This window comes from Daktulosphaira vitifoliae, unplaced genomic scaffold, assembly GCF_025091365.1.
Source record: "Daktulosphaira vitifoliae isolate Bord-2020 unplaced genomic scaffold, ASM2509136v1 Scaffold_1, whole genome shotgun sequence".
Taxonomy (NCBI): Eukaryota; Metazoa; Arthropoda; class Insecta; order Hemiptera; family Phylloxeridae; genus Daktulosphaira; species Daktulosphaira vitifoliae.
In genome coordinates, this window is record NW_026099572.1 from 27,721,817 (window position 1) to 27,747,616 (window position 25,800).

The 25,800-nt window shown below is 24.8% G+C and overlaps 4 protein-coding genes and 1 long non-coding RNA gene across 7 annotated transcripts in view; 2 read left to right on the plus strand and 3 right to left on the minus strand.

The window, feature by feature from the left end:
* Positions 1-2,962: 2,962 nt before the first annotated feature.
* LOC126902045 (probable glutamine--tRNA ligase) lies at positions 2,963-6,992 on the minus strand. The gene is made up of 4 exons (XM_050679071.1): positions 6,728-6,992; positions 5,444-5,614; positions 4,507-5,384; positions 2,963-4,432 (listed from the first exon to the last, which is right to left on the minus strand). The coding sequence occupies exons 3-4, from the start codon at positions 5,373-5,375 to the stop codon at positions 3,013-3,015; spliced, it is 2,289 nt and encodes a 762-aa protein (XP_050535028.1). The 5' UTR covers positions 5,376-5,384; positions 5,444-5,614; positions 6,728-6,992; the 3' UTR covers positions 2,963-3,012.
* Positions 6,993-7,104: 112 nt separating this feature from the next.
* Positions 7,105-9,367, plus strand: LOC126902055 (zinc finger protein 626-like). 2 transcript variants are annotated; one of them, XM_050679079.1, is made up of 2 exons: positions 7,105-7,471; positions 8,421-9,367. In XM_050679079.1, exon 2 carries the CDS (start codon positions 8,427-8,429, stop codon positions 9,261-9,263), a length of 837 nt encoding a protein of 278 aa, XP_050535036.1. In that variant the 5' UTR covers positions 7,105-7,471; positions 8,421-8,426; the 3' UTR covers positions 9,264-9,367. The 2 variants fall into 2 exon arrangements, with proteins under 2 accessions (XP_050535036.1, XP_050535042.1); XM_050679085.1 differs by lacking the exon at positions 7,105-7,471 and adding an exon at positions 7,555-7,672.
* Positions 9,368-12,456: 3,089 nt separating this feature from the next.
* LOC126893612 (uncharacterized) lies at positions 12,457-14,446 on the minus strand. The gene is made up of 3 exons (XR_007701221.1): positions 14,032-14,446; positions 13,071-13,165; positions 12,457-12,804 (listed from the first exon to the last, which is right to left on the minus strand). It is a non-coding gene; the product is annotated as an uncharacterized LOC126893612 (long non-coding RNA).
* On the plus strand, positions 13,393-17,595 carry LOC126893610 (trichohyalin-like). Its single transcript, XM_050663981.1, has 5 exons — positions 13,393-13,511; positions 13,588-13,671; positions 14,440-15,022; positions 17,226-17,263; positions 17,410-17,595. Exons 1-5 carry the CDS (start codon positions 13,501-13,503, stop codon positions 17,489-17,491), a joined length of 798 nt encoding a protein of 265 aa, XP_050519938.1. The 5' UTR covers positions 13,393-13,500; the 3' UTR covers positions 17,492-17,595.
* An 81-nt stretch (positions 17,596-17,676) lies between these two features.
* Positions 17,677-25,800, minus strand: part of LOC126893611 (uncharacterized) — a 10,942-nt gene continuing 2,818 nt past the window's right edge. The window contains exons 1-4 of one of the 2 annotated variants that reach the window (XM_050663982.1): positions 22,137-22,300; positions 20,023-20,191; positions 18,447-18,680; positions 17,677-18,070 (exon numbers count right to left, since the gene is read on the minus strand). In XM_050663982.1, coding sequence (XP_050519939.1) covers positions 18,048-18,070; positions 18,447-18,680; positions 20,023-20,191; positions 22,137-22,229 — 519 coding nt within the window. In that variant the 5' untranslated portion in view covers positions 22,230-22,300 and the 3' untranslated portion in view covers positions 17,677-18,047. Of the gene's footprint in view, positions 18,071-18,446; positions 18,681-20,022; positions 20,192-22,136; positions 22,301-25,800 lie in introns of those variants that run through there. The other variant, XM_050663983.1, reaches the window with a different exon arrangement.

The following is a 25,800-nucleotide window of genomic DNA, read 5'->3' on the forward strand; positions in this document are numbered from 1 at the left end:
GTAATGAAATAATTTTTTTTCATCGCTTGAGGGTTATAAAATCTGAACTATAATTTTCTTAATGAGAACTCCTATTTTTAACTTAATAATATAATAGAAAAAAAATTTTCTTTTTTAACCAATCATCAACTGTTCATATGTTACATATATCAGTTAAGTGATTTTAAAAACAGATGTATAGTACACTTTGAATGATAAAAGATGGTCTTTATAATATCAAGTAAGGTTTTAAATTTTAACGAACTATAGTAAAAATTTTAAGCCATAACTTCCCCAATATACTTGGACGTTATAGTTAGCTTCAGATTAAGAATTACTTTCGATTTCGCTCCTATTTTTTTCAATAACAAATTGTCTTTATTAAACATGTTAATTTTATATAATTTAAGATTAGTATAAGTATGGTTCCTTTCTATTCATTGTAGCACAACTCCTTTCAATTAATGGAAAGTAATCATTCTATTTAAGAGAATTTTCAAAATCCACATCAAATTTGATAAATACTATCCTTGTGGTAATTATTATTAATGATATCTTGTTTATACTGACTTACAAAATAATCACAGGTTTTTAATATATTTTCATGTGAAGAGGAATTTATTGTTACACTAGGTATCTTTGATTAACAAAAACACCAACAGTATTTGTATAAGCATTCAATAGCATATATTGAACTTCGTTGTATACTAACCATATTAGAATATTTAGATTCGGTGGCAAATTCATAAATAGTAAATGAGAAAAGAATCAGATCAAAAATTGTTCAAGATTTAAGAATTGTACATAATTTAATATTGTTTAATTTTATATATGAAAATGAGTGTCTTATTCTTAATGAATCATCTTACAGTACAAAAATGGCTCCACAGCTAAGTTACTAATTAATTTTTATAATTGTTTATTGACAATTAATATTGTTAAGTATTTAATAATCAATATTATAAACAAGCAATATTTATTCATTATTATTGTATTTGAAATGACTAAAATAAACTTTATAAATGTTTTAAGTTCCGAGTCCTATTTATAACTAAGATTATAAGTGTTGTTTTATTTTAGGTATATTTTGATAGTGGTATCGCAGCACAGTGTAGACGTAACATAATAGGGATAAGTATAGATGATATCTGACAGAGATTAAAATATCTATCCTAAGAAATGCCTTGATGCAAATCTACAGAATATTTGGTAAAATGTCGCTTACGCCAATTACTTTGAAAACGTCTGATGTTATAGCTTTCGAAATTTAAAAAGAAATTTTAATTATCTATAGACGCAATTTGGTTTCATCGATACAATTATTTTTGTTTATATATATATATTATATATAAACATTATTTAATAAACTCTTTAATATTTTTTTGATTGTTGCCTAGTAGAAAAAAAAACAAATATTACTTATCATTTTCAAACGGTAAATATTTGGCAATGGGAGATGATTTAATTAATGAAATGGATACATTGTGTGACTTTTTGGAAAACGACGAATATTTTATAGTCGATACCCAAGATTTCAAAGTTCATAGATCATCGGGATATTGTTGCCGCGATCCAGCAAGGCGTCGACGTCAATCCGTTCAACGAGAAAGTGCTTGTAAGCCGACTGAGAACTGCTGCCTAAAATGTTTAGGCGCAGAAACCTATAGAAATAATCGCGATAAGCTGCTACATCAGGAATGTAAAGAAAAAAAATCAGAGCTGAAACCAATTTTCAATTATTGCTGTGCGACAGAAATGTATACGAGGAAACGGCCAGCCATAGAATCTCACGATCAAGCACTACTTTCATTCCCTCGGTCATGCTGCACACCTAAGTGTTTTAAGACATCTGTTCAAAAATATTTTGAAAAAGTTACAAAATGGTTCTGGGATACAAAATGGTACTTTATTATCACATCATTGGGTATTATTACCGGTTTGTTTTTGGAATACCATTTTTCCTTATTCGAGTTCGTCTTAGAAGACAACTGCGGTTGTGTCGAAGAAAGAATATGCAATTAAAAAAATTCCGAAAAAACACTACTAACTATTAATACTTACTACTGATTTTTACATAAAATCTGAATTATTTTAATGACCAAAATTAATTTACTATGAAATGTTTACAAAACTAAGTTCAAAAATTATTAATACGGTTTTTATTCTGTTATACCAGAATGATAATGTAGAATAACACCATATTATTAAATCAGTCTAGATAATTTTTTATAATTTATTTAAAGATCAACTAAGTTGAATAATTCTCACGAATCGGTCTGTCAAAAAATTATGATAAAAATAATTTGTTTTTTCATTTGCAGTACAACAATAATAAAAAATAATTTTAGACTATTTGTTTTTAGCGTTACATTATAAATTACTAAAATGAATTATCGGTCTATTCTGAAAAGTGAAATAACATAAGTTCCAAAGTTAAAAAAAATAATTAAATAATAATTTATTATATAGGCTTTTTTAGATATTTGATATATTTTGAAAAAATGTATTCAATGAAAGCCTTTGTATATTATTTGTTAAGATAAAAAATTAGCCAGTACAGCACATAACAATAAACTATTTCTTTGAGCTATTATGTATTTAAATCAATTAAAATACAATCTAAAGAAATGTAAAATAAAACATCTACTTTGAAAAATATTAATTATTATCACTAATATGATTAGTAAATTCTATCTAATTTTCTAAATTTTGGTAAAAATTAAGCTTCTAGAATAGTTTAAATCTTAGTAATTATTTAAATGTGATAACTTTTTTTTAATCAAAAAGTAATCAGGGTGTAATAAGCTATTTGTAGTCCCTAGGCGCAAGTACTTATTATTATAGTACTTAATAGTTAATATGGTTCTGAATGTATAAGTGTAATTTTAATAGCTACAATATTATCATAATGACACTTGAAAATATATGTATTTCAACCAAAAAACTTATAATTACAAACAAAATAAAAAATATATATTGCATATAACTTAAACGTATATATTTTATTGGCATAATAAATAATCACACATAACATTATTTAGTTGTGCTATCTTTCAAAACAATAGTTCTATTGAAGACTAACTCAGTGTCTGTTGAGTCATAATCAACACAATAGTAACCCAATCTTTCAAATTGATAAGTTTTAAGTATTGGAGACTTAAGTAAATGATTATCTGCAAATGCAGTAACAATTTTTAATGAATTTGGGTTAATATCACTTAAGTAACCATTAGGAACTTGACTAGAATCCTCTGGATTTTTGTGCATGAACAATCTACTATACAATTTAACTTTGACTTCTATTGGATTTGAAACCCAATGAATAAACGCTTTTGGTTTTTGAGTTTCTTCAACTAGTGTAGCCTTCACTCGAATTTCTACAATCGATGTATCTAATTTTATTACTTCAATTACTTTGACTACAATACCAGCATATCTTAATCCTACTGTTTGACTAATAGTCAAACGTCTATAATCTTTTTCTCCATTTTCACAAAAATCACTGGATTCAATATATATAACTGATGAAAATTCAATATTATGACATCCTTTATCTGGATCACTTGGATAATCAGGTACACTAATTACATTTGATTTTTTAAGTTCATTAAAATTGATAATTATAATTTTAATAGGTTCCTGAACAACCATAGTTCTAGACGCTGTGATATTTAAGAAATCTTGTACTTCAGATTCAAGCATTTGTGGATCAACAATTGTTTGTGCTCCAGTCACTCCCATCCGTGCACAAAATGAATTAATAGACTGAGCTGGAAAACCTCTTCGGCGCAATGCACTTAATGTATATAAACGAGGGTCATCCCAATCATTAATAATTTTATTTTCAATAAGTTTAGCAATTTTTCTTTTAGAAACAACAGTGTAATTCATATTGAGTCTACCATATTCCCACTGCACTGGACAATAAAGATCTAATGAATTACAAAGCCAATAGTAAGCAGATCTACGGCTCTGAAATTCTTTTGTACACAGAGAATGAGTAATATTTTCTATAGAATCACAAAGACAATGAGTATAATCATAAGTAGGATAAATACACCACTTGTCTTTTGTCCTATGATGTGGTAGAAACTTAATACGATATGCAACAGGATCTTGTTTGCCTTCTTCAAGTGTGACTTTCATCCTTAAAGTTGCTTCACCTTCATCAAAAACTCCATTTTTCATATCATTTAATAAAGCTAAATTTTCTTCAATTGGGCGATTACGCCAAGGAGATGGGGGAGGGTTGAATCCTTGCATGTCCTGTTGTTTTTGATGACAAACATAAGCTAGTCCTTTTTTAGTTAATTCAATGGCCCATGCATACAACTGATCAAAATAATCAGATGAATGAGTAATTTTGATTGGGTGATAACCTAGCCATTCTACCATGTCTTTGATTCCAATAAAAAATTTCTCTTCTTCTTTCTCTGGATTAGTGTCATCATACCTAAATACATAAATATTATTATAACACAATAAAAGAACAAGATAAATTAATAAAAGTTTAACCATTAACATTACCTAAGAATACATTCTCCTTTGGAAGCTTTAGCAAATCCAAAGTTAATATTAATTGCTTTGGCATGTCCAATATGTAAAATTCCATTAGGTTCAGGAGGAAACCTAGTAATTACTTTTCCATGAGTTTCTTTAAGATGTTTTGCCAATAGTTTTTCTGTATTTGGAGTAATAACATAGCCATTGGTTTTGAAGTTTTCTCCAGGTTTATGAAAATCTACTTTACTTACTACTTCTTCAATAGACATTGGTGTATAAATCAAGGATTTTTTTTCAATATCAGGTTTAGTATCTTTCATTTTTTTCTGTTTTTGTACAGGAGCTAAATCAGCTTCAGTTTTAGCTCCCAAAAGTTCTAATACTTGAATATCTACTTCATTTTTCACAGTTTTACCATCAGCCCAGGGAAGTTGTTTTCTCACTTCTTGCATGAGACCACCAATGTTAAACTTATACCTTTTTTCTAACAACTCATTTTTGCTTTGCGTTATAATAGATTTAACTGTTTGCTCTATTTGTTCAGGGGTAACAACAATACCAATACCACATGTTTTTTCAAAATCTGGTAAATTAATTTCAGTTTCAGAAATTGACGAACGTAAATATTCTAATGCACAATCTATTCTTTGAATAGTATCTAGTTTATCATTAGATATGTATGAAACCATTAAAGATAAGTGTTTGGAATCTTGATTTTTTATCTTTGATGCAAAATGATAAAGTAAAATTCCATACTCAACTATAGATTTCCCTGTTTTTAAAAATTCATTGATCACATTTTTCAAATTTAAACTCAAATTTTTATTTTTAATGGTCTCTTTGGCTTTAGCTTCTGAAAGGCCAATAGTTAAAAAGAGCTCCATGTCAGACATTTTCAATACCTAGAAAAGTTGAGAGTTTAAATCATTTATATTTTAGAAAATTAAATTTTATAACTTACTAGTTTTTATAATAAGTTTCTGTATATCTTTTGTTCTAAGCAATGCACTAGAAACAATTCCAATTGGAGTATGTAAATCTTCAACAGCAATATGATTGTATTCTCCAGTTGTACCAATTAATGTTGCTTCTACTGTTGAGTTATCATATAATAAAATAGAACAATGTTTACCTATTAAAATGAAAAAAAATATTGAAATAAAACTATATTTTTTCCATAGAAAGTTGCATCACCTAATTTCATATTAGAGGGTAATACAAGATATTCAATTAAATTGCACGCTTATATATTTATATAAATGTATAAATATATTTTTTCTGTTTCTAAATTCATGAACATCAGTGAAATCAGATGATTAACAATATTTATATATAAATCAGCAGGAATTGTATATTAATACGTCATATTTTTTTTTTTTGCTTTATAAGAAAACATGGTAAGTAAGCTACAAATCCATTTCATAACAATATTAATAAAAATATTAAGTTTAATAGTTAATATGATGGGTATTTGGGCATATATGTCATAAAGTTGATTTTTTAGAGTTATTAATGCATATTATTACCCATAAATACAAGGAAAACTATTTTCAAAGAGAAAAAATTATTAGACAAATGGGTAGATACTAGAATTATTCAAATGTTTTAAAGTTTAATAATTTACATTTTAATAGTATTACTTTTAATAAAAAATATTTTAATTATTAATAAATACTTATTTTTTAATAAAAAATAAATTAAATAAACAAAAAAATTAATTTATAAGATAACTAAAAATTAGATGTATTAATTTATATTTTTGTTTTTTATTTGTATTAAAAATAATATGAGTTTTCCATTTTTATTTGTTTATAGTTTTTTACTTAAATTACATAGTTTATAATGAAAACTAAATTATACATTTTAAACATTTAAATAAATATTCTTTTATTTTTAAATTTTTAGTCAAAAGCGTCAGGATAATGAGTTTTATGGATTTAAGTACTTCACCAGTCTAAAAATTAGCCGTCAAAATTTTATACAAAAATAATTTTACAGTGGGAAATTCAACGTTTTCCCCCCTAAATAGACCACAGTACGCCAACGCTTTAATGCATATTTTAATGTATGAATTTATGAACACAACAAATCAGTAATATTGCACAAGAAAATTTTATATGCTTAATGAGCGATTAAAAATCAAGTTGTTTCAGAATCCATTTAACAAATATTTGAATGTTTCGTAGGTTCTACAATTATTAAATATAATAATAATACTAACACTTGAATTCCTTTACAAACATACCTTCAAAATTTGAAATTACTTCAAGGAATCGTTCTCTTAAAAAACTAGCATCGATTTGCTCTTGACTGCTCATGTAGGTTGCAATTTATAAATATATTTTTCACGTCAACGGCAATAGAATAAGATGATAATTATGATTACAAAATTTAGCTTATGTATGCAAATAATATAAAATTACGCGTATGCAGTAATAAAATTCATCACACATGCAACTCCACCCCACAAATCACGTTCAAATTTTCAGATTATGTTTTGACGGTCGACCAGTCGGCACTTGCAATCGGCTGCGTAGGTATACGTTTGAAGCTAGAAACATTTATAAATAATAAATAAATATTCATAAAATGTTTAAAAATATAAATAATATGTTTATTGTTCAATACTTTGTTTCGATTGATTACTCCCAACTTAAAAACATAATATATTGATTAATTACTATTTCCAGTCAATTATTTTATTTCCTATTTTCATAACCGTCTCCTTGTAATATTTTGTATTAAAAATGTCTCTAACATGTATACCTCGCCCATATCAACAACAACATATACATTGTATTTGTATAATATACTTTTTGTGATTCTACCCAAGTTCTCAATTCTATTATTCATATAAAAAGCGCTTACACTTGGTTTACCATTATAATTAATGCTTGTTTGTAATTATCTTAATTAATAATTTTACTGTAACTTATAGGATATAGTTTAATAGTCTGTAAGTTATTGTTTCGCTAAAAAATTAATAAAAGTAAGTGTAGATTTTTAATTGTTTTCTTTATAAATAACCTTGTAAACTAAAGTTTATGTTTTAATTAAATACGTATTACACAACATAATATAGTATTATAAAAGTTACAATTAAAGTTGTCATTCTATGGTATTATTTAGGAGATTTTTGAAGTATCTTCTATTGTCTTCCATGCTCACTTAATTTGGATAGTTTTTTAAGGTACAAAAGAATAAATCATTGTCAATTTTATTGTAATAACAGTTTAGTATTAAATATTTAGGTGTATTTTAATATTATATGAATTTATTTTATTCACTAATTCCATTACTTCAATGTGTGTGTTACATTTGACTGTTATATTAAATGAATGTTCATATCTTGTAAGTTTACTTAATAAAAAAAACTTAAGTCAGAAAAACCATTTTTATTTAAAATAAATATTTTAATTGATAAAGGTAAGAATATAATAATATGTTATTTTAATGTCTAATTTAACAGAGAAGTCAATTTAATTTATATAAACTTAGTATACTCTGGGCCATAATAGAAAGACACTTATGGCCAAATGGTAAAATATAAGGCTCCTATCTTGCCTTATTGCTACTCAGTTACATTTTCTTATTGTTTAATAATTATTGTACTGGCAAATTATTTTGTTTCATACGAATTCTTTTATCAAATTTTTTAGTATTTTATATTCCTTACATAATATAATATTGAGCGCTCAGAAGCCGAGCTAATTAACTCCACTTTATTTCAAGTTATTCACTTTTTTAATAATATTAATAATAACAGCATGGTTAGATTAAAAAATTTATATGAAAAAAGTGGATTTATTGGCTTAGCCTCTCATATTAAAAGCTAATTTTTTTTCTTTGAGTACTAATTCCACTTATCAATATTTAACCTTATAAACTTTTTATCTATCTTATTTGTTTTTAAACCTAAGAATATTTAATTATTTTAGGTAACAATGGGTGATGTCACTGCAGCAAGTGCTCCTACTGATGACTTAAATAACTCTGGATCATCTTGTTCATCATCTTCATCAGATTCTGATGGGGAATCTAGTAGTTCATGTTCTAGTTCTAGCTCATCTTCATGTTCAGAAACTCCAAATAAAAAGTGTGATGCTGATTGTACTGGATGTGATGAAGATAATACACCAATAAATGGTCAATTAGATTGGCTAGTTTGTCAATTATGTCTACACAAAGTTAAAACTCCATTACAGTTGAAACAACACATGCGCATGCATACTGAACATAAAGTACATCGCTGTGCCATTTGCAATAAATCATTCGAACAAGCTACTCGCCTTGAAAAACATATAGCTATACATTGTGGTACAGATTCTCGTTATGAATGTGCACTGTGTGGAAAAGTATACAAACTTCGCACACAAATTGTTAGTCATATTGCAGCCCACAAAAAACAAAATGCTGGCCGGCGTATATCTTACACTTGTCCTATTTGTACAAAAAAATTTTCAAATAAGTCAAAACTCAGAGAACATGTATCTGGGCATGAAAATGGTACTTTGCACTCATGTGATGTTTGTGGACGAACTTTCAAGTTGAATTCCTATTTAGTTGTACACAAAAGAACACATGAAATGAATGTTTCCTATACTGGAGATAAGCCATTTACATGTGCATTGTGTAGCAAGTCTTTTTTGAGCAAAAGTAATTTAGACTTGCATATGCTTGTACATAACTATGTTAAAAAAGCTTCATATAGTTGTGAAATCTGTGGGAAAATATTCATGCGCAAGTATAATTATGATGCTCATATAAATATTCACCAATAGTTAGTAAGTTTAGTGTTAAATTTTAGTTAAATAACTTGGGTTTTTAATAGCACTCTTTTGTAGTAAACTGAAACTGTGTTTATTATAGTGGGTTTTACATTTACTGTACAATTTACAGTAATATTTTAAGTGTTATTATTAAACATGCCTTTATTTGATAAAATTTTAAGACCCTTATAAATTCTGAATGATTTAAAAAATGTTAATCGAATAACTTTGTCATAAAATGCCTTTTAATTTGATATTTCTTTGAATTTTTTTATTAATTTATTTTTTAAGGTCATATATTTTTATCTTTGTTACTACTCTAGCTCTATATTCTTAATCTAAATTAAATTTGGTGTTCTATTTATTTTTTTACTATTAATGTGGGCCCTGAATATTTATTTACCTCTATTTAAATGTATTGTATGTATCTATAACTAATTTATTAGGTATCTAGCAAGTAAAATTATTGTTTTGAAACCATTATTAATATTTTGCACTTAAAAAATTAAAAACTAAATATTTTTTTCAGATAAATTTAAATTATAGACTTAATTATTAGAAATATCATTGTTTTGTTGTTATTTTTTTTTTTTTATTATGTATTTATAAGTGAATAATATATATTAAGGGTACTTTATTTATACTTAAAAATATAAAACTTTTCTAATTTTAATGTTAAGAAATATCCTAAATGTATGTAAAATCAAACATGCGGGTATAATCAAGAAATAATTTTTCTTGTTTTGAGCATTTATGTTTAGTGTAAGACAATCATCAACTTCAAGTTTCTTTTTTAGTAAATTCTCATTTCAAAATGATATCTTATAAAAGAAAACAATATTATAATTTATACTATTTGATGAATATATAACAATATTTTATGACTACATTTTTTATCTAAATTTTAGATAAATATGTTTTAATTTGAATTGTTCCTTTATTTTTACTGTAGTAAATGTTCTTATTTAAAATTTCATTCCAATATATAATTATATTATCCATCAGCTTAAATATTTTTTGAGCTTTGAATTACATGAATAAGTTATTTTTTGAATACATTTGGAACACAACTTATAAAATGTTTATACATTCATAAATTATTTTTCATTAATCAAACTATTTAAAAAATATTTCATTATTTTATTGTTTACTGAAATTTTATACAAATTGATAAATTTCATTTTTGCTAATTTTAAAATTTAAGATGATCAAGCTCAATAACAAATTAATATAATCTGAAAATATTTTTAATTTTAATGTTTTCACACAATATAATATAGATTATACTAAAAAAGAACTTTCATTAATTACACTACTCAATAGTAAAATTAATTTTTTATATATTCATACTGAATTTAAAACAATTAAAAATAAAAACCTACAAAAATTAACATTTAAAGTAATTTGATATATTATTTCACCGATTTTAAGTTATGATTATATAGTCTAAGTACTATATGTCATCATCATAGTATAATTATTCTTTAATAGAATACACCATACATTTAGAACAAACTTAAGGAATTTAAGATTTTTTTTAATTTTGTGTTAAATTAATTGCATTATAAGTAAATCTATTATATAATATTGATGTACAAATCATGAAGTTATTTATTATATTTAATTTTTATATTATTGAAATAATTATTTTCAAATTTAATTACTTTAAAAAATATGCTTTTGTTAATTTTATTCCTATGCTCTTTTATCTATTCTCGATAGCATTATTGTTAATATTATTTGAACTTGTAAAAATTAAAAAATATTTGTACAAGATAAGTAGTATGTAGTAATTATTATTATGCTTTATGCTTATATTATCATCACTATTTAATTATACTATAAATACGTAAGAAAAATGAGTGTATTATTTAAAATTCATGTAAAAGATTTTTCTTTTAACCTTAGCTATTTGTTTTCTCTTAAAATAATGATTTTTTTTTTTTTGTTATCTCCATTTATTTGTTAAAAAGTAATTTTTTTGGTCCATCCCTTATATCTTATAGGGGTGTCAACTTTATTGTTTTAAATAGCAACATCCTCATTTCACTTCTAGTTTTTTTTTTTTTTAATACTTCTAAAGTTTTTGACTAAAAGTTGTTGTTGACTTAATTTTCTTAATTAGATCACTTTTTATTTTATAAGTTACACAAATATGTAACTACCTAAAAATTATTATTTTAAGAAAAATCGAATGACTAGTGTCTAAAGAAACACCTTGTACATTCCTTCAAATAAAACATAAAATATGATTTTTTCTTTTTTTATAAATCTACTAATATATAGAATGATTCAAGGTGATTTGACAAATCTAATAACTTTTGATCTAGTAAATATTTTGCGTTATTCTTTTTAAAGTAATTTTTATATTTTTAAACTACATTGAAATTATTTTGTTTATAATTATTATTTCTTTTTAATTTCAAAATAGTCATGTTGAGCTCTTTTTTTAAAAAAATTTTGAAGGTTCAATTTTGGGTCAAGTATTTTTGATGTTACAATAATTTTATTACATAGAGTCAGTATGTATCACGAGAAAGTGGCGTTTTTATTGGAGTGAGACAGTTATTACATTTTTAATTTTAACTATAATTTTTTCCATTAACAACTTTTATAAAATATCTAAATTTATGCTTCTATACCTTGAATCATTCTATATATTAGTAGATTTATAAAAAAAGAAAAAATCATATTTTATGTTTTATTTGAAGGAATGTACAAGGTGTTTCTTTAGACACTAGTCATTCGATTTTTTGTTACCATAAAAAAAATTTATAATTAAAAAGTAATTTTTCTTAACCTTAAACAACCCTGATAGGTACTTTTTTCACCTAATTAAATTTGTTATATCCTAAAGAATATAATCACATTGTAATGTTTATAAAATATTGTAAAAAATATCATTAAATTCAAAGATAAATAATTAAGTATTTTCCACTGTAAGCACAACATTTTACACATAGCATTTTTGTTATATTAGATTTTTTTATCTCAATTTTTCTATAATTTTCAAATTTCAATAGATTTTAAAAAAATTGCCGAGTATTTTTCTTTAAATTCTAGGAAATATTCAGTCATTTTAATCTCTATCTCCAATTGAAATAAAAAATAAGTTCTAAAAAATGTATGATTCTCTGATTTATCCAGATCTAGAAGTAAATTGTTTAAAGCTTTTATAATAAAAAAAAAATAGACATTTAACTATTTCTTCGTCGATTCTTGGAAAGAATTTAAATAAAATTAAACTTTCATGACATAATATTAAATGTATTTGATGAATCATAAAAATATAAAACACATTATATTGAAAAATACTTCAAAAGAGAGTTTTGAGAAATAAAAATAAAAATCATTAAAACTTAAACAAAGGTGTACTGGTTAAAGAGACTACAGGAAGATTGCCCCCTGGGCCGCTGTGTCAAGAGCGACGAGGATAGCTATAAATAGCTAAACCCGATTTGTAAAATGAATTTTTTATTTGTGCTCATCATTTCCTTTTTTGGAGCTAGCAGAGTCGTCACAATTTTTGAGTTCCTTGACATCCTTGCCGCCCCTGCATTTATTAATGTAGATCAATTAAAATAAATTAACAAAAACTTTTTTTCTTCTCTCGTGTTTATAGAAAGTGTTCAGTAAGTAAGGAAACAGGTCAATTCTTATAAACAATGAAACCCGTTTCCTTATTTACTGAACACTCTATATAATACATAGAACAATTTTCTAACATGTAAGTGTATAAAATATATATTTAAAATCTTAATATAACGATAAGTATGTTGAAATTGTTAAAAAAAATATTTTTAATATGACGAAACTTACATTGAAGTCTTATTACTTGAACTCATATAAATAGCTCACGGTTTGACGTCACATTTTACTATCAAGTTTTTCCAGCTTGTGTGAAATCACTAAAACTTTCATTCATGCGTTCTTAATTCGTCATCAGGTAATAGTAATGAATGAGTGCAACACACTTGCACATGATAATAGTAAAAAAAACAAAAAGTTTTAACCTAAAATCTAATTTTACACTCTGTTCGCGTGTGTTTTATTTAGATAAGAATATTTTTCGAAAACAAATAACTTAAAATAAATTATGGTGGTTAAAACACAGACCAATGGTTCGGAAAGCATGTTTATATAGGCCCCGTAAAATATAACTCGTACGGACGAATTCTGTATAAAAGCTCTGAGAGTAAAAATTTTAGCTCTATTGTAAATTTTGTCAACTATCGAGAGCATATACTCAATGATGTATAAGTAAGTATATAAAAATGAAATTAATAATTAGTAAGTTTACACTTTTGACATAATTTGGACAATGTTATTTTTACAGGACTTTATCATTCACTGTTGGAATTTTACTTCTTCTGTTTTTTTCTTTTTCAACATGTGACGTTTGTACTAAGACTAAAAATGTGTAAGTTGATTTATATTAAATTATTTTTAAGCAAATACATTTTTGATGAGTATTGGTTATTATCAACTCAACAGAAAATAACCAGTACTGTAGTAAAATAGAATAATTTTTGGTATATATTATGTAAAATAACTTGTGAACGTAATCTAGTTAACAAAAAGTAAAATAAAAATAATTTTATACTACTATAAATTAATTCTATAAGGCAATAGTCTATGATAAATGAACTTATTGTAAAGACATGCTAGAAAATAATCATTTTTATTCTAACAACAAAACGAAATTTATGAATACATTTATAACAGGCAGAGGCAAACGGTTAAAACAAATTTAAAAACTGTAGTAGTATAAATTACTTACCAAAATAATAAAATTATTTTTAGCGGCGAGGAATACTTCTTTGGAAGTAATAAAACTAATATTAAATGGTGAACTTGGTCAAGAACATATTTTTTCTTTGTTTTTTCCCGGTGATAGTGGTCAAAACCAGTTTAATATAAATAAAAAACGTTCTTATACACTCGGGTGGTTAAGGTTTATTATATTGAGTTCGGGCGGAACAAAAGAGGCAATAATCTTGTGAAACTCCGTAGTACGTAAACGTTCAATGGATCGTCTTGTTGCATATTCTTTTGCGTTTACAAAATATTGAGAAGCCTAAGCCGATATTTTTCAAAAAAATTTATTTTTTATGTTTTAAAACAACTGATAATTCTCAACAAAGATTCAAATAGTGTATACGTTTACAATGCCTACATATTTTTTCAGAAATTTTTACAGTGAGTTTGCGCCATCCTTGTCTCAAGAAAAATCAGTTGTTATGACACGAAACGGCTCAAACACATATGAAGACGAATTGACAAGTTACTACGTTAAAGATACGTACAGAACTGGTAATTTGAGAGTCAGAGTTGAAAGTCGCAGGATACGAATTGGCGACGACAAAGAAGGATCAATCAGGTTAATTACCAGGACAGAAGATAATAATAGACGAGAAAGGTTAAGGAGATCGGTTTCTTTACCAAACTTTCACCGTCAAAAAGCCGTTGAAGAGTTTCGAGTAAACAGAATAGATTTGGACTTTCAACGGAGGACACAACATCTGAAAGAAAGCAGAAAAGTTAGAAACGTAATGATCGAAAATATATTCGAAAAGAACCGAAGAACTGATAGACGTTCAGAAAGAAGAGAGGAAAGTAGACTGGACGACGGACGACGAAAGGAAAGTAGATTGGACAACACACAACGAGAAAGACGAGAAAACAATAGATTGGTTGATGAACGAAGAGAACGACAATTGAATAGGAATGTCGAAGAAAGGAAAAGAGAAGTCTCAGTAAATCAAAAAACGGTATGAATTTATTTTTTAATCTTGTTATAAATGTTAAAATTTTAAAAGCTATTGGTTGTGCCAGAGAGGACGGAATCGAACTCCAGTACCTACACGCTGAGGCACAACTAACTGAACTGAGTGGCCGCCTAATTATACTTCCTAATTATAGTTAGGATGTATTTTATAAAATACATTTTAATTTACAAAATTATTTATTAAAATAAATTTTATTTTTTATTTAAACGCTTTCGGGTTAAACCCAATCGAAAACTTCAACATTATTATTACATATTTAAAAGTCATATTATGCTCATCATATTTAATTAGAGAAGAAATGATATTTTTGTCACTGCATTATTTTGATCGTGGGCCCACTCTTCCTTCTCCGGCATTACTAAAAATTGAATCTAATCTAAAAATATTATTATTTACAAAAATGATATATAGTTGAATTTATAAATTAAGAATAAAAATGGAACTATTCTATAATTTAAAATTATTTCGATAGTCATGTTTAGAAAAAAACTAGATACATTATTTTAAAAATTTTAATTTTCAAAAAGACCTTTCAATGTATTTCTTAATGAGAAAGTTTTTGTTTTAAACACTGTAAGACATGATCCAAAAATTCCCATACGTCAATATGATATTTTTAATATATACGTTAATTTTACACCCAAGTACTGTAATTTTGACATAATATTGTAAATTCATACACAAATAAATATTATTGATCACTATTATCAAAAAAATTTTGTTACATTTTATGCCTTTAAAACTTTTAGTACATGTATATGAAATTTCGGACATATTTCGAAATGAAGTTAAAAAGGTATTGATTTTACTATGATGTGTTTTTATTTATTTACCTGTATATATTCTTGTGTCTATGACTTAGTGTGGTTAATTTCTATTAGACCAATTTTGTTGTAATTTCATTACATAAAAAGAACTCGAATCATATTTAATTGAAAACAACACACTCAAAAATTGAAAAAATTCCCTTATTTCTTTTTTCATTTACAAAAATATTCAAAATATTAAAATCTTTGGAAACAAGTTTTGATTTTTTTTTTCAGTTTAAAAACTAGAATTATATTAGTTATAAAAAAAAATTTAATACATTTTTTTTTCATCCATTTTTGAAAATGTTCTGCAAGACTGCACACTTTAATCCTATATAAGATTAAATAATATATTTTTGAATCATTATATATAGTATAATGTACTGCCCAAATACACGAGCATTGATTCTTATTTTTTCATTGTCTTTATCCAAACTGTATGAGGTTAGTCACACACGAGTCAAGATTATTAGTAATCAAGCATTTAAAAAAATTATTTGGCTCAATTACGAAACACCAAACTTTGTAAAAATTTACCATAGGTATACCAACCAAACAATATTTTGTTTTAGGGGAGGAGTGTTCTAGTTCTACATAACTAAATACCTAATCAATATACAGTATTTAGTATTAAAAAAAAAAACCACAAATATCTATTTATCAATGATATAATCGGGATAACTTAAACAAACTTTTTAAATTCTAGTAATTATTTTCGAAAACTAAAGATTAAAATTTTTTTTTTAATTTTCTTATTTTTTTTCACTATATTTTCTTTAAATACATTGACATCAAATTATTTTATGTTAGTGACTGTCAAACGTTAATATGTAATGGTTTTTACATTACATAGTCCCCACTATGCTGGGTCTTATTGGCACAGTAATTACTAAAGCTCAAATTTTAATACATTTGCAATTTTTTCAGAGTTATCATAAACAATGTTAAATTTTAAATTTGATTTATGTAATGGAAAGTTGAAAAATGAAATTTTAATTTATAATTATTATACTCGTTAAAAATATATAAAAATAAAAAATAATTTTTTTAGAGCAGTTTCTTTTTTTGGTATTTTTAAGAGATTTTTAATAATTTATTGATATTTTCAGTTTCATTTTTTAGAGCATTTTTATTTTGGACAATTTTAGAAGTTCTTAAGAATTTTTTTCATTGTTATTAGGGCATTTAAATCTGGGCTTTAGTAATTACATATATTGGTCTATAAAAAAATTAATTGTCTCTATCTTATAATTTTAATTTTTATCATTTCAATAATTACAAAGTAATATAAAACATCAATATATTTTATAAATTTAAATAAATCATTATGTATAAAAATAAACTTGTTTAGTATAAGTCTTCTGTTTTGTTTATAGAACTCTATTTCTTATAAAGAAGAACAGACGTCATCTTGGTAAGATTTTTTTAACATTATACATATGTTCAAAAAGTAAGGAAACAGGTCAATTGTTACAAACAATGACAACGGTAGAACTCCGTTTCCTTACTTACTGAACACATATGTTTCGTATTAATTATTAAATCTAAACATTTTTTTAGGCCATTTTCTAATTTTGTCCAGTCAGCCATTGGAGTATTAGGTCTTTACTATTTCGGCCTTCATAATAAAAGTATCAAATGAAAAACAATCCAAATAAAATATTTTAGAATTGAATATTAATACTTATATAACTATATGTTATAATCATTTATTAATGTAATAAAATTATCTAGTGTAAAATAAAATTCTTCTTTTTTTATATATATTTTTTTCTCTGAACCTGAATGTAATATATAAATTATGTATAAGGTCTATGATAAATCCTGAGTTTATGCATAACCATACAACCATATAACCACGGTTATGGTCTTCTTTAAAAAGGGTCTTTCGTGTATATTACCGAAATCAAATTTATTAACGTTGTTAAGAGTTATGCAAAAAAAACATAACTATCCGAGGATTATCAAAAAAGTTACTCATAACAAAATATTATATTTAAAAATCTTATTGTAGATATGTATTTACAATAGATAAGATATATTTTTGGACCTACCATTTCAATTTTAAGACATTACAATATTCTGTCTTTTTTTTCATTAGCTTAGGAGAAAAATATTCAGTTTTTTCATATGTATTTGTAAAATTATAATTGTAATTTAGTTTGCTAATATTCTGGGTAAAACTTTTTATAGAAAATCTATAAAACCGCATCAAATACATCTGAAACAAGAATAAACAAGAATAAGTATAAATTATATAAATACTAAAAAAAAATGTTGACATAAAACCTCAAACTTTATTTTAAACCTTGGAACCTATAATTTATCTTAATTTGGAAACAGCAACAAAATGAAAAACTTCAAATTCGATAAAAATAGAAATGTTACCAATGGGTGGCTTCATTTCTAGAAATTCATATCCTATAATTTAATTTAAAATAATGTGTATATAATATGAACAAAAAACATATTGTGTTTATACAGATTGTTATGTAAAATAAAGAAAGAATATCCATAAAAATAATGAAATATATAGTTGATGTAAATTGACTAGATGTATTATGTTTTATAATTAATAAAACACAATTTAATATTACCGCTCCATGACAATTTTCGATTCCTCTTAAAATTTGCATCTTTAATAATTTCATTCGCGTGATTGCTGATCATTTTTTCACTACAATTTTTTAACATTTTTCGAAATTGATGTCTAGTTATCCGACCTTTTACATTAATTTTATCGAAAACTTTCTTAAGTTCTTCTAAAATCTTTCTACTTTTTTTTATGTAAAAAACTGTTTTGATAAATTGTCCAAAATCCAAAGTTTTTCCTATAACAATAATATAGCGCACCTCAATAATATATCATTATTACACACGGTCACTCCTGTGATTTTTCCAAACAAAAACAATTATATTCCCATAAGTCGGCAACCTCTCTCATTTTTTAATATTTTAAATTTAAATTGTTTAAATTTACGTAAATTATTTTTACCCATTACTTTTACCAGTTTTGTTTCACTGAAAAATTTGGCGTTAGAATGGAGTGACTTCAACGACAAGGCATTGCCTTTAATAGATGATGATGACCTTTACCAGTACCTCACCTAACCTATACTAAATTGAACCTAACCAAACCACCATTATACTGAAAACTGTTCACGATTATTATCATAGATTTACTGTACAAATATTTCGTACTTGATTTCACTTGATTAATAACATAATATTGTGCAAATAAAAATTCAAACTATGTTTTTAATACAAGTAAAACTTTGTGTTTAAAAAATAACTCATTTGGTCCAAACAACGCGTCTAAGTTGTGGGGCCCGTGTTGTGGGCTACTGCATCCCCGACCTTAGGACGACCCTGTTTTTTACATAAAATTAACTCTGAAATACTCGAGTATGAATATTATTACATTAGATATTAAAAGTATTATTAACAAAATTTTAATTTAAATTTTAAAGATAATATAAAATCAACCGTTACCTTTTATAAAGTATTATTAGTTTTTATAATTATATTCAAGACAATCTTAAAATATACAGTTTATATTTTGTATCACCAATCAGTGTTAAGTATACTTTAGATATAACCAAACCTCACCTGATTTTAATTTAAAGTAACATTCAACGGCAAAAATTGAAAAAAAATCTCTTTAATTTTAGGAATTGAGAAAAGTATCACAAAATTAGGCAGCCGTTGAAAATAAGAAATATTAAAATTTAATTAAGTTTAGTATTTTAAAATTATATTAATTTTGCCACTGTCCATGACAAATAACAAGGTGACAATAATAATATAACTATTTTCTAAAATTGATTGGATAATTCGTTTCATATTTTGTTGAAATGCATTTTTTTTAGTAACAATAAAAATATTGCAAAAAAAAATGTTTTCTACTTACATCAATGCATAGAGCTAAACCAAAATAAAAATTCTGAATACAACATTGCCATCAACTAATCTTTATTTTTTAATCCTGTCGTCATTAGTAAATATTTTTAATTTGTAGTTTTAGTGAAATAGTTCATTTATCATTACTTAATTTTGTTAAAATATTGGAATAAGTATATTTTTTTATAGTTGTTATAAATTATTTCAAAAATCTCACTTAAATAAATTCTAATAAATACATTATAATGTTTAAAAAATAAAATATTTTTATACCATTATCATCTCGTCTACCAAATAAACCATCATAATCACTTTGGGTTGGCGAAATCCCTAAGTACCTCCATACAGCTTCATTATTTCTTTCAATAAAATCTTTACCATTTGAAAACATTTCAAATATTGCCATATATTCATCGAGTTCGGATGTTAATAAATAATGATCCTACCAAAATTAATTAAATTAACATAGATAAATTACTAAACAGTCACAAACTGTTCTTAGGGAGACCGAGTTAAATTATAAAAGCCAATTCTCGATCCATAAACAAATACAATAATTATAACACAATATTATAATATTTATACTGATAAAATTTATTTAAATTTCAGGTAAAAAATGTCTACATTTATTTTATCATTAAATTATTTCCGAAAAAAAACTACTTTTCATTATACATTCTTTGTTTTTTTTTTTTTTGCTTTATTAATACATACACAATCTATACACAAACGGCACAATACGAGTATTAGCTAAGATAAACAAGAATGAAATATTGAATGAAAAAGCCACTCACCGATGACACTTTCGTCTTTTAATTATTTTGTTTTGTCCTTATACGCATATTTATATTTTTTTTTTTTTTTTTTTTTTNGGTTACCAGGGATGGTTAATGAAGATAGATTTTTTATGAGCTCATTTGGATGAGAGCTAAGGCGTAGGTGGAAACGTTTATAATAATTTTTTGCCTCTTCTTAAATTGTTTTCATACGTAGATCTTTATGCAGAGAGTGATTTGACACATATGGTGGACAATTGGTAATTTTTCTTAGTATTTTATTTTGGAACCGTTGAATTTTATTTAGGTTAGAAATTTTTGCGTTGCCCCATAGCTGTAAGCCGTACGTCCAGATTGGCTTTAGGAGAGATATGTAAAGGAGTAGTTTAATATTTAGGTTTAAGTGTTTGTTGTTGACGATTAGGGTTTTGAGTATTTGTAAGCGGGAGTTTAATTGTGATGTTTTGGCTTTGATGTGTTGAGCCCGAGTATTGCGGCGATCAATAGTTAGCCCGAGGTATTTAACGTTTGGAGATGAGGGAATCCGAGTGCCAAAAATTGATATCTCTGGACATGGTGCTAATTTAAGTGTGAATGTAGTATGTACTGATTTGGCTTGGTTTATTTTAAATCGCCACTTTTTGTACCAATCTTCCATAAGTGAGAGATGATTTAGTAGGTTTTTGGAGGCTATAATATGATCTGGACTGGATGATATTATGACTTTATCATCCGCATAGTCTGCTACTAAAGTGTTGGGTGTGGTCGGTTGGTCGGATGTATAAATATTGTAAAGAATTGGGGAGAGTATTCTTTGTAGATTTATAACATTATAATATGTATTTACACTGCCACTCATAAAAAGTAAGAAACCCAATCTCATTTTTTTCGTATTTCAAAGTATTCACTCAAAGGAAAATAACAATTTTAATATACTTCATTTGTCAGCCCATGGTAAAACGGTTTTATTACAATGAAAAAAAAAATGTAAATTTTATTGAATTAAAAATCGTGTGTTTAATTATATTATATAAAAAATCAACAATTATTTTATAAATGTACGTCCAATAATATTTTAGTTATTTAAATAGTATTTTTTATTAATAGTTATTAATGCTGAATCATTTTTTTTTTTTTTTTGAACATAAAATATTTATTAATTTTATAAATTTTTTATTCTTTTAACAAAAATAGCTTTTAAAAATTAATCCATCCCTTTTTAATCATAAAAATTTTAAAAAACTTAATTTTTAAACTTCATTTTGAATAAACGCAGACAAATATTCAAAATTGCAAAATATATAAAAAATACAATAATTTAATAGAATTTTCACAAATATCAAAAAATATTTTTATTATTTATGTACTTTTAAAATTGATCTTTATTGAATAAGATTTAAATATAAAATGTTCATTTTTTTTCAGTCTTTTATTTCAAAAACAATTAGAGATTTAAATAAAACTCAAATATGTACAGTTTTAAATTTTTCTGTATGAAATTGTTAAATAAATATTTATCAATTCTAAAATTCACCAATTCTTGATTTCAACTATAATACATCCATACTTTATAATAGTATTAAATAAAATTGTATCTATAAAAGTAATTACCCATTGAACATTGTCAGGTTCCACTTTAGTCGTAACAAAATCAAGGAGAACATTTAAAAGTAAACACGCCCATATAAATACATTTAAAAACATTTTTATTGGATTGAACTATTTTTTTTATTGAATATTCATTGTAAGTTAAAACTAGAATGCATTTTTTTAGCTCCGTTGCGAAACTAATAAATTTTTTTTAAATATAATTTAAATTACTTTTATGTATTTATTTAAGTGTTTTAGTCATGTAATAGAATATAAGTGTACATTAAAAAATGACATTTTTTTTCTTTTTTTCTTATTAGAAATAAATAATAAAATATTAAATAAAAAAACCCAGCACAGTGGCATCACGGAACTTTGAGACAAGTATAGATGATATCTGACGGTAATTTAAAACACTGTTATAAAAAAACACTATCGAAAATAATAAATTGACAGGTCAAAAACCATTTTTGAAAGTACTTCAGAAGTTATTAATATTTTTAAATGTAGAGTCGAGGAAGAGAGCGACAAAATAATACATAATGATAAAAATAAAATTACTCACACTTTACCTCCTCTTTATATTTTTAACTAGTTATAACTTCTGAAATAATATTTCAAAAGTTATCATCGACCAGTGATTTATTTAATTAGATCATTTTTTATTTTATAAGCTAGTTAAATATGAATATTGCCATTTAAAAAAATAATATTGGCACTCTTATAAGATATAAAAGATGAATTTAAAAAAAAAAACCCAACACAGTGGGGTCGCGGCATAGTAGGGATGTTGCATAATTGGGTCCAGTATTGATTTAATCTGACAGTGATTAAAATCACTATCATAAGAAACGCTTCGATGCAAATTTGTAGATAGTGTTTAATTTAAAAAAATTGATGGACAGAAGCAACATCAACTTCTATTTCCTTAATTATACCCAGATTAGTATTTTTTTTAATTATATATTATATAATTTTTAAAAATAATTGTTTTCAAATTATTATTGATATTGATTTTTAATATGTTAAAAGTAATAATTTTGAACCTACTTTTTTTTGTCCTTTAAAGTGAAAGTTTTAATAGAACAAAAATGAATTTATTACCATAACTTTTAGCTCAACTTGCAAGTTTGAAATTGACATTATTAAATAGAAAAAAATGAAAATGTTAAGATTAATAGGGTCAGGAGGGGTAATTGTGAATAGGGATAATTGTAAATGAGGCTGGTATTCTAATAAAATTAATAAATTATAACCATCGAACTCGATAAAATTATTATTTAATATTTTTTCTCCCATCAATCATATTTATTACAGTATTTTAGAGGTTATGTCATTTGTATTATCATTTATAAAAAGTGCACTGAAAAAACATTCATTTACATTTACCCCAATATCAAAGGGGTGGGTAATGGTAAATATCTATGGTAATTGTAAATTACAGTTTTTTAGATTTGAAATTAAAAATTTACTAAAACTACATTAAAACTATATTTATTATGTCCACTAGTACATATGTATAATAATATAATAAATGTTTATGTAAGTAAACAGTCATAAATACAAGTTAAAAATCACTTTGATAGAATCATTTACAATTACCCCACCTGACCCTATGCAACAGGAAATTTTATAATTACTATTTACAGTACATTTATCAGAAAAGTTCGATTTTTTTTACATTTTTGTTGTATTAGATCACTTAAATAAAATAAAAATCATAGTAATCATTTCTCATTAACTTTTGGTGTTTAAAAAAATTCTACAATGGAAATATTCAGAATTTAATTAATTTTAATGATTATATATCTAAAAAAACCAATAAAAAACATTTACTCAATTGAGCGTATTATAATATTTGGAAATAATTGTAAAAATCCATCGTTAAATTCAGGTGAAACTAAAAATCATTTTTTTTTAAATTTATGATTTATATAGCAACATGTTACAAAAAAATTATAGACTGGTAGTAGCACACACAAATGGAGTTAAAAATTAATAAATTACAAAGTAAAATTATTTACTTTTGTAGTTGAATACTTTTATCATATCAAATCTAATTCGAAAATAAATACTTTAAGAATATTAGAAATTAATGATTTTAATTGTTTGTATGGAAAAAGCTACTTTTTATTTGAATAAGGAATATTTTTTCGATTTTTAAGAGTAATAACTTAAAGTAAATACAAATTGTAATCATTTGACGTATCGTTAAAAAAAGTAGGTCTAGTGAGGATTGGCAAAATAAATCGTAGCCACAAAAAGAACCACATAGTAAAATAATATTAACATGAATATAAATTTCTTCTCACGAGGGGAGACTATAGTGATAGGATCCTTTATATTTATTGAAGTTATTGAATCTAAATGAGATGAATATCAAATGATTTGAACATTTTATTCTAACTCAAAAAAAAAATTCAAAATATTAACTGCCACAGACGGATTTGAACCTCGTACCCTATGCGTGAAAGACACAAGTGTTACCGATTCGGCAACTGTTCGTTGCTTTCGTCGCATGATAAAATTAGCTATTTAAGCTAACTCAAATTTAAAAGTTACTTTTTCGACTTTAAAAAAGCAAAAAAATTTAAATAAGTTTAATTTCTTATATTTTTAAATAAAATAAAATACAAAACCCAATATTTTAATACATAAATAGCGTTTTTTAACAACGGCAGCCGTTTACATGCATAAAGTGTCAGGACAAATTTTTTTTTTTTCATTTTACAGTAAATAAAATAAGCTTTAATTTGCTATATGTTTAAAGGACGCAGTATATTCGGAACATTTTCAAAAAGTAAGTTGAAAAAGTTAGTTTTTGTAAAAAAGTTGCTATATTAAAACCCCCCCAGTGAGCAGGTTAAGTGTTAAATTTTCAAAAAAATGATATCAAATGAAAGTGAAATATCTAAGGTTTTAGTATAAAAATTATTATATTGATTCATTGATTTTTGAAAAAGTTATGGAAGTTTTAAGAAACAATTTGTGATCTTTTGACGTATTGTTGAAAGAAATCGGTCCAGTGAGAGCTGAGAAAAAGTAGTGATACAAAAAAAAAATAAATAAATAAACACATAGTAAAACCAATACCTTCTCAGCTTCGCATCGAAGCTAATATTAATCACAATTGGCTAATATTATTCAAAATTAAGATTATATTAAGAATATTAATTTAAAATAAAAGATTATTTTAAATATTTAACTCAAAAAAGCACAAAAATCACTAAGAAAAATCGCGGATTCATATTTCATGAACAATGTTACCATTATCAACGCTAAAAACAACTGATAAAAACCTCTTATATACCTCCTAGTTACTTTATAACTAAGTAATATTATCACTTTTTGCTAGTTTAAACAAGTTTAATAATGAATTTTTTAGTGGTTATTTTTAAATATTTCTTTGTTATACATATTAGTTTAAATTTTGAAAAAACTGAATATTTTTTAAAAATTAAATAATTCAAAATATTTAGCAATTAGTATTACATTTATTTTTTTTATTAGTTTTTTGATTTATTAAATTATTAAAATTATTTAATATCGACTAGAAAAATAAAATTATAATGTGATTGTTTAATACCAGCAATTTAATTTTTTTTTTTAGCTTCGATGCGAAGCGGAGAAGGTATTAATTTTACTATGATGTGTTTTTTTTTTTTTTTTTTTTTTTTTTTTTTTT

Bases quoted from the DNA above. Each gene is read 5' to 3' on its own strand.
- LOC126902045 (XM_050679071.1), bottom strand. From the start codon at position 5,375: ATGTCTGACATGGAGCTCTTTTTAACTATTGGCCTTTCAGAAGCTAAA. The intron at 4,433-4,506 runs GTAATGTTAATG...TTATGTATTTAG, and splicing joins AAAGGAGAATGTATTCTTAG to GTATGATGACACTAATCCAG.
- LOC126902055 (XM_050679079.1), top strand. From the start codon at position 8,427: ATGGGTGATGTCACTGCAGCAAGTGCTCCTACTGATGACTTAAATAAC.
- LOC126893610 (XM_050663981.1), top strand. The intron at 13,672-14,439 runs GTAAGTTGATTT...ATATTTTTTCAG, and splicing joins TGTACTAAGACTAAAAATGT to AAATTTTTACAGTGAGTTTG. The intron at 15,023-17,225 runs GTATGAATTTAT...TTTTGTTTATAG, and splicing joins TCTCAGTAAATCAAAAAACG to AACTCTATTTCTTATAAAGA.